At 43.2% G+C, this 9,105-nt stretch overlaps 1 protein-coding gene across 1 annotated transcript; it reads right to left on the minus strand.

Annotated features, from left to right (window-relative positions):
* Window positions 1-4,311: 4,311 nt before the first annotated feature.
* On the minus strand, window positions 4,312-9,105 carry LOC110308830 (uncharacterized). Its single transcript, XM_021181143.2, has 6 exons — window positions 8,937-9,105; window positions 7,975-8,108; window positions 7,158-7,231; window positions 6,965-7,072; window positions 4,618-4,722; window positions 4,312-4,504 (listed from the first exon to the last, which is right to left on the minus strand). The coding sequence occupies exons 1-6, from the start codon at window positions 9,030-9,032 to the stop codon at window positions 4,476-4,478; spliced, it is 546 nt and encodes a 181-aa protein (XP_021036802.1). The 5' UTR covers window positions 9,033-9,105; the 3' UTR covers window positions 4,312-4,475.

A 9,105-nucleotide genomic window follows, 5' to 3' on the forward strand; every position in this document is an offset into this window, starting at 1 on the left:
CCTCCCACATAACCTTGTGGAAGACTGATGTCTGCACTTATGGCTGTATTGTGTATAGTTCTTCCCTTAGAAAAATCATGAGAGCCACAGGCAGATGATTGAAAGATGGAGTCTGCTACTGTGAGTCTTGTGTGCAATATGAAGGATAGATCCTGCACTGCATAGCCACTTCCCATCATTTACCCAACTTTTTCTCTGTCCCTGTTAATAAAATTTTAAAATGTTCTGTAACTATGCTCATAGACCCCTGTTAAGCTAAAGTGATGAAAGACACTATCAGGAAGTGGATGGGCAGGGAGTTGCAGGCAGCATTGGGAGGACAAATGGTAGGACAGGAAGTTGAGATCTTCTGTTGATAGATACTCTCAGGAGTCAATAGAACGGGTGGTTGTTGATCTTAGAGCAATGGTAGAACAGAAGGGAGAGATTTCTTGGTTCATGTTTTCCCATGTTCTAAGGCTTTCCGTTTCATTCATTTTTTTTTTTGCCTTATTTTGGCAGCTCCTACAGGGATCCCCATCTCCACAACTGTAGTCTTCACTAATTCTGATCATGTCCCTTATTCACTGAACTTAAATCTCAGCTTAGACACATCTTCTCTGTACTGTTAATACTTAGGTAACTTATTGTAAAGTACAGAGGTTATCTAGTATTAGCTGAGTTTTTGATAGCATCAAATATAGCCACAGTAAAAAGTGTGAACTGGCTAGAACTGGGGTTTGTTTTAGTTTTCTATTGACGTGGTAACAGTCTGGTGAAGCTCAGATATGCCAAGAATTACTACAGCTAATTGAGACAATTCCTTGTTTGATGGTGTACATTCCTAGTGCATGGAATGCAACATCAGGTGGATCAGGTATTCCATGCCAGCCTTGGGTTCACACTGTTTTAAGTTCATAGTAAGCTACATTAGATTTTGTCTTTAAAAAACAGTGAACCCCATTAACAGTTGAAGTAGAACAATTCTGTTTCATTTCACTCAATCAGTGATAGAACCTCATATGACACTATTCTGGTAACAGTTGTCAGAAGAGCAGTCTAGCACTTATGTTGATGAAAGAGCTTCTACAAAGGATCTGCAGCCCTTGCCATTTCTACTCGACAATACTGTACTTTCTCCAGCACAAAGTCCAAATGCAGAGGTTCACTCTCCCTTTGTAGATGTAATGCAGAGTTTAAACTATAGACAAAGTTTAAAGGGGAATAAAAGTTATATAGACTTGCAGCACAGGATGAAATCCTATGTGGCGATGCTTTGATTTTTCTTTGTGGATGGCTCTAATGAGTCTAAAATAAAAAGACACCCCCCTCAAAAAAAAAAAAAAACAGAAACAACAAATTACTTAGACAAAGTTCAAGGGCATAACAACTTCCTGACACCATTTTGTAACTGGCCATGTGGAAAGGATCCTATGGCAAAATGGTTTCCTCCACTGATTACCTGGAACACACATTTAATCTCTAGCTCTCTTTACCTTTTAATTGTTAAGTGTTCATTGTATTAACTATCAATGCTCAGTCTGTTTACTCCAATATCCTTATTATATAATTATATATTGTCACAAGTGTGACACATGCTATGAGGAAGTCCTCAAAGGAACAATGTGAAAAACAGCTATAAGGAGGGAGGGATTTGTAGATTAAATGAAATTTTCCATGTGAGCTGCACTAAGGTAATATTTAAACACATGATTGAAGGTAGTGAAGTGAATGAGCAATAAGTGAATGAATTGGAATTGTACTCTAGATGAGAAATGTATTCAGTGGGAATGCCTGGAAGGTACAGTGGTAGCCTGGCTATGTCAGGAACAGACTGGAGGGAAGAAAGTCAGGAGCAGATGGCAGGGGATGTCCAGACGCCAGGTTCAAGAGAGTGAGGAGCAAACAGCTGTGAATTGTGGCACTTTCACTTTTGATGTGAGTAAAATGGAGGGGAGGATGTTGTCTTTTTTAAGACACATCTCAGTGTCTTAGATGAAAAAGAAAAAGTGATACAAAAATGAAGTAGATGGAAAGATAATGAGAGTCAGAGAATTTTCAAAGGGCTGGAACATCTACCTTCTGAGTAGCTTTACCAAGTTTCCACTCCAGTTTTCAGTTTCTTCTTCCCTCTTCCACAAGTTCTCAGTATTTCTCCAGGTGTGAGATGGGTGTTCTATCTGGAGTGAAGCCATGTGGCTACAACTTTGTTTCATCAAGATATTCCATTGTTCTGTCACCTCTACAGCAATACATACTGCTACATAAGCTGGATGTCAATCCAGCTCTGAGGGAACGGAAGGAGGAAGGTGGTCATTCTTGTGTTCCTGAGCAGCAACTGAATCCAACCCCAACCATAGCCACGGTTTGCTTGCACACTCTGAGGCTAGACATAGAGGTCTGATGGCCCCAGAATAAGAGACATTGTGCGCTGCAGCTCCCCAGTGTAGTCAACACATAAAGATCCTAGTTAGCCAGCTCCATACCCAGTTGCACTGACATCCACCTCACCTATACTCTGTCCCACAGACAAACCACCCTTTTGCCTCAGCCTCCAAAGAGACATTGGGGTTGTGATCCAAAAGAAGCCTCACATTTCACCAAGGTCACTATAGGTCTGGTGACTAAAGAACATTCCTCCTCATAACACACCCTGATCCAGGAAACACATCCAGTGTATTTTCACAGCCAAGAGCTCAACCTGTTAACATTTCAGCTTACTCCTAAGGGAAAGCTCTTCAAAATATATGAATCTTCTTTCTTTGTCCAGGCTGGGGTGAAATTCTTTTTTTTTTTTCTTCCTCTACCTCTTGTGAATTGGTTCCACTGTACCAGGGCCTCCATGCTATGATCTTTGTTATCTCAGTGTAGCAAAGCTAAAGCTAGCCTTGCTTCAAAATGTGGACCACTGTGCATGGATATTTAGGGTACCAGTTAAGGTCTACACACACTCTCTAAATTCCTAAAGAAACAAAACAGTAGTGGTCTCACTCCACATCTAGGGTGTAAATGGCAGTTGGGCCTTTCAGGCACAGCTCCCATGTAAATGAGACTCTGGGATGCTCACAGTCTTGGATAGTACTGTTATGCCAAGGATCCAGAGCAATGAGCTAATAACCTGCTTCTCTTTCAACAGAGGAGGTTGCAGAGCTCCTGGACAGATCTGTTGTGGAGCACTGCTTCCTGAATATAGCACACACACAACCATTGCAGCACCTGTGTGTACTCTAGAAACTATTGAACTCATTTGACTCAAGGCAAGGCTATCTGGAGGGGAGACACAATTGTAACTTGGGGAGGGGTTGGGTCCTCTGAGTTGCTATCTTCTGTTCTCTCCACCCAGGAAACATTGATTCTGTGGTTGATAATCATTGCCTTGGACTGCATAGGGACCTTTCTCAGTACATAAATCATGTTATGCTAGTGTAGCTGTAAATAATTTAGCCCACGAATAGACTACAAGTTCACTTGAGATATTTCTTCAAAGACTCTTGATACCATGAAGTTTAAAGATGGTCCAAGAAGGACTGGATTATAATTGTACGTGAATGACATCAGCATAATAGATTATTACATTCAAAAAAGCCGAACACTGGGTTATTAGAACTTTTGGGGTTTTTTAAAGATTAATTTATTTTATATTTGTGAGTACACCATCACTGTCTTCAAACACACCAGAAGAGGGCATAGGATCCCATTGCAAATGGTTGTGAGCCACCATGGGGTTGCTGGGAATTGAACTCAGGACCTCTGGAAGAGTGGTTAGTGCTCTTAACCACTGAGCCATCAATCCAGCCTGGGGTTAGTAGAACTTTAATGAAGACGAAGAGAAAATTTTCCTCTCTGTTTAGACTTGGACACAGGTTTGCATTGTTGGTTTTATGTCCTCTGGTATATTTTCCCTGGCAGGAGATGACTACAAGTAAGCTAATGCTCAGATAGTAAAGGCATCAGCAGCAAGGCCCACCTTCCACATTCATAGAGGCCACAGCCACTGTTTACGGCCTTATACCAGAGCCACCATCCATCAGCAGAGGCAGAACCTAAGGGCAGTACTAAGAACCCAGGTTCTTGCAGTAACACACATTGGCCAATACACACATGCATCCCTGTAATCCTGATCAACCTTCTATCCCCTCACTGGTCACCATGCACATCCCAGCCCCCGTCTTTCTCTCCATGTGCCCACTACTGAATCTAGTGACCTCATATACCATGGCATACCATCTGCATGGGGACCTGTGAAGCTGAAGTCCTTTCTTCCTGACAATTAAGGTCAGGTCTGAGCATCAGAGAGCTGGAGCCAAATGAATCATTTCTGACACAGAGAGCCTGGATCTACCACCTTTATTGAAAACAAAGGAGTGAGGAGGGGTGGGTGTGAGTGGGAGGCCCTGTCCTCTCTTGGCACCAGGAGATCTGACTGCTGCTGCAGAGGGAGGAAGTTCTCCCAGAGCCAGGTTCATGCATAGTCACTGAAGGGATTCATCTGTGCACTAGGATTTCTTGTCTGGTTCACAGGAATCTATATGTAGACCCAGAGAAAAGCAATTAGATTGTAGGGTGTTGACATGGCCACTGTCCTACAGAAAATCATGAACAGAAGGGAAGGTGAATTAGTAAAAGCCTTTTTACTACCATCAAAAGGAGGATTGATGATGCTTGTTTTGTTCATGCCCATTTGGATCACAACGTCTTCAAAATCCAAAAGCAATGTTGTGTCTGCAGTGTAATTACGGCGACCTGCAGGCCAGGTGAGGATGGCAAGAATTAGGTGGAAAGGACTCTCTCTATAGTCACTCATATGTCCCTTGTAGGGCTTCTGTGACATAGGCAGATTCAAACAACAACTGGAGTGCTTTCTCACAAAACTCTCTGAGAAGGATGCAGGCTACATAGGAGCAATCAGGAGAGAATCAAGTTCACACCGTATTTGGGAGGTGTACCACATAAGCACATAGTTGTTTGAGACTGAAGCAGCCAGTGAGTTTCTCTTTAATGGGTTCTTATGAAGGTTCCCAACCACTCATCCATGGAGGGCAGAAAACTGATTCAGAATTTCAGCTACACCCAGATCCTGAAGTCAGAGACACCCTGACTCGCTTTCCTCCAGGAACATAGGCAAAGTTTGAATGTGATGGCTTGGGAAGCATGAAGTGGGAAGGAGAGGTATCCACCATTGACTAAATCTCTGCCTTTGTTCTGTTCTCAGGTCCTGTTAGCAGGACACCATTCTGGAAGAAGGCCCTCTGTAATATATCCTATAACTCCAAAATATACATTGAAGAAGATCTTTTGAATCGTCCTTTATCCAGAATAATATTTTATATAAGCAAAGTAGGTGAGCAGCTAGAGACATCAACAGGTTTTGGATGGCACCATGGCCCCTGGAGTCCTTGGTTGTAACATTGTAATGTAAAGTTGAGGCTAGTGGGCATCAATAGGTGTTTCTGCTTATGTCTCCATGTCTAGGCTGAGAAACCTATCCAAATACTTGTTAAAATCTCATGCATAGACAGCCTGAAGAGGCTATTGAGGTTGAGGGCAGGAGAAAGAAATGAACATGAACAGGAATGCTGGATTAGAACAGGGGAGAGAGGCCAGTGGAAGACCTTGGTAGGAAAGATCCTTGAGGAAAAGTACCATGAGTTTTCTGGCAGTGTTTTGAAGTTTATGAAAAACTTCAGGGATCAAGATGAGGATAAGGTCTCAGAGGTTGGTGGTGGCAGGTGGAGGATAGGTGTTAAACTTTCAGTGGATTCTTTGGAGTTGTGTACATTCCATGGGTACGACAGTGTCCAGAATGTGAAGAGACAGCTTGGGAATTTAGACCAGAAGAGCTACCTTCCCAGGAAAGTGACTGATAACAGACCTGTCAGATAAATCTCTACATGCTGGATTTTTGGACTTAGGTTGCTCTCTCTCTCTCTCTCTCTCTCTCTCTCTCTCTCTCTCTCTCTCTCTCTCTCTCTCTCTCTCTCTCCCTCTTCCTTCCTCCCCTCCCTCCCTCCTTCCTCCCTCCCTCTCTCTTTCTCTCTCTTTCTGTCTCTCTTTCTCTCTCTCCCTTCCTCCTCCCTCTCCCTTCCCCTCTCCCTCTTCCTCACCCCCCCTCTCTATGTGTGTGTGTTTGTGTATGAACCTGCACATGTCCATGCACTGTTCAGAGGATGATGGTAGGACTCTCCACATTACCTTTTTGAGACAGAGTCTCAAATTCAATCTGAAGCATTTTTTTTGGCTGTGCTAGATGGTGAGCAAAGGTTTTAGAGATGTGCTTGGGTAACAAGCATGCTCAGCAGTGCCATGCTTTACATGTTACTGCTGTGTGATATGTCAGGTATATTAGGTGTGATATAAGTAGCAGAGAAAGTACTGCTAGCCTCATAGCTAACACCCTCTTGTTATCTCTAGTCCATTCTATATGCTGTGAACTATCCAAGTGAAAGAGAAGGAAATTTCAAGTTTTTTACTCCCAAGCACTCGTCAAAACTAAAACCTGAGTCTTCCTTAACTTATTGGTCTCTGCCTTTCCTTTTAAACTGATGATGAGCTGTGCACTTCAGGATCTCAGAACTATGTGGCATAGGGGAGTATCTTGTAAACAACAGGGTGTTTAGTGGGGCTCTGCTGTCATGGCATTAGCCACTGGAATACAGTTCTCTTATCATGATAAATGCACAGGTCTCCAGTGGACAAGCAATATATCCAGTGACACAGGATTCCACCCACATGTCTACTCAGTGTAGGGATGCACCAAAGTCTGACTGAGAGTGAAGAAATAGTGTTAAGGATGGGTAGATGTGCTTGGATATAGGTCTTAGACAACAGGAGTGGTCATATGAATGCTGAGGCTGACAAATTCCTCTCACAAAGATCCAGAAACCACAGCAATGACAAGGAGAGGGAAGTACAGTACTGGAACTCTGTACCAGTGCTCCAGGAAGCCATTACCAACATCAGCATAGTTGGGTATGGGATGACATACCCATGAGCATTGCCATCATCTGGTGTACAGTATTGGTTATACCATTTAAGCTGGCTATACCAAAGTTCTCCCCTCCAAAGAATTTTATGGAAACATAGTGCCACATCCCTGCAGACAAAGAACAAGACTTGTAGCTGTAATGTATTCCTCAAAAGAGTCTGTGAAATGGAACAATGTATAAAGAAGTACTTACACAGAGTGAAATAGCAAGGAAAGTCCTTTGCTTCATTCAAGGCCATCTTGAACTCAACACAGCCAATGGGTTTCCTGGACGTAGAGCAGAAGCAGGGTGCTCTCCTTCACACCTGCCCTATCCCAATCCACTGCTCGGTGCACAACAGTCAGGTGAGATCAGCCCTTCCCCACAATATATGTATATGTATGTGTATGTATTATAAAAGCTAGCCACATTCCCAGGCTTCTCACAAGCCATGTGTTCCCATATTGTGTTCTATGTCACACTAGTATGGAAAACATAGGTACAGATAGGTGCAGAGCTGATGAATAAAATATACTCTAAGTTCAGAGAAGTCTTCCAACCAACCCACTTCAGACCATTTTCCATGAGGATGTTAGGGTATGCCCTTGGTCTCCAAAGGTTTCACCAAGGGCCTATCTCAAATGATCCTGCCCAAGATTTACCTCCATACTCATAAATGACCTCACAACCCATTGAAATCCTGAACAGCCTGATACTGCATTTCTACACAGAAGTAAGCTGTGTGGACTCTGATTTCTCAAAGATCTAGAGCATTGTGCTTGGAATTTCCTGTTATTCTCAGTGTGCACAACTGCAAAATACCTCAGCTGAGACACCATGTCTCCCGTGCTAAACTCAGTTTTCCTGGGAATATAATTCCTGCAGTTACAGAAGTCAACTGACACTTTTCCCAGACAGGATAAGAGGACTCCACTCTCATATTTTCCATTTAGCTGAAGTGGAGTACATGTGAGGATGAAGAGACCACGCAGCCAAGAACCAAGCAGAAAGACTGAGGGCAGGTACTCACGAGATATTCATCCTGAACTCCAAGTAGCCAATTTTGTTTTTGCCCAAGACAAAGGGTGGCAGCGGGCTTCTCAGCTTTGCTTCTGGGAGAGGAAGATTTCCTGCCCAACGAATTATGTACCAATTTCCTAAAAGCTAGATGAGGGAAATCACCACTGAGGAGGACATGAAGGAGAGAGACAGTATCAGGCAAAAGGGTTTTAAGGCTGTAGCTGAAGTGGGGGCAGAGGAGAAGTTTGGGAAACATCCCAGTGCATGCTGAAGGGTCAGGGAGAGCTTGGTCATGTCCAGCCCCTCTGGATCATTGGGCAGGCTGTTTCAGACAAGGTAATGCAGAGATCTCCTGGGAGATGCTATTCCTGGGATTGCATATGACCATGGACCCAAACAAACCATTCAAAAAAATAGAAAAAAGTCACCTACAATATAAGGCTGAGGGAAGAGTAGAAAAAGATTTAAAGTGACTGCCATAGGTAGGTAATACCAGCACAAACTTGCTAATATTGGGTCACTAATGACCATAGTCACCCTAGCTGTGTGTACCTTGCTCCTGGCATTGTCTCTCTGCATCTTTCCACTGTTAAGGACTACTCACTAAGGAAGGAGTCATCCTACAAACTCATTCCTACCTTGTGGTATCCATGCACCACTGAAATTCTGAAGTGTCATTTATGTGGGATTTATGTGGGATTAAAGGAGGGTCTTGGGGAGCCCAAGCTGACAGAAGGAGGCAGTTGGTCTCTGTGAGACAGAATAACCAGACAGATGCTTCCATAGCCCATCCTATACCTGTGGATATTATCTGCCTTGCAGAAAAATGAAAATACCATATTGAATAGCAGATCCTAGGAAATAACAAGAGGTAGCCCACCAATGTCCATCAAAGAACCCAGATTATCATCAAGTTCAGCATCATGATACTAAAAACTTGGTTCACACATTTAGCACATGCAAAGATCTCACCTTGTCTGTTTTGGCACACTCAGGATGATTAATATAGCATCCCACAGAGTTCATGGTCAGGCTTATGGTCAGTAGGAACAGCATCATGGTCGCCATGGTGCCTCTGTCTACCTGGCCTCTGTGAATCGTATTTATTTTATAATGGATGCCAGACACTCCCGTCACACCT

This window comes from Mus caroli, unplaced genomic scaffold (assembly GCF_978045245.1).
Source record: "Mus caroli unplaced genomic scaffold, Mus_caroli_1 scaffold_2, whole genome shotgun sequence".
In the NCBI taxonomy this organism is placed as follows: domain Eukaryota; kingdom Metazoa; phylum Chordata; class Mammalia; order Rodentia; family Muridae; genus Mus; species Mus caroli.

Excerpts from the sequence above, each read along its gene's own strand:
- LOC110308830 (XM_021181143.2), bottom strand. The coding sequence starts at position 9,032 with ATGGCGACCATGATGCTGTTCCTACTGACCATAAGCCTGACCATGAAC. Across the intron at positions 7,232-7,974 it reads GAGTTCAGGATGAATATCTC|GAAACCCATTGGCTGTGTTG; the intron begins GTGAGTACCTGC and ends CTCTACGTCCAG. Across the intron at positions 4,505-4,617 it reads CATCAATCCTCCTTTTGATG|ATTCCTGTGAACCAGACAAG; the intron begins GTAGTAAAAAGG and ends GTCTACATATAG.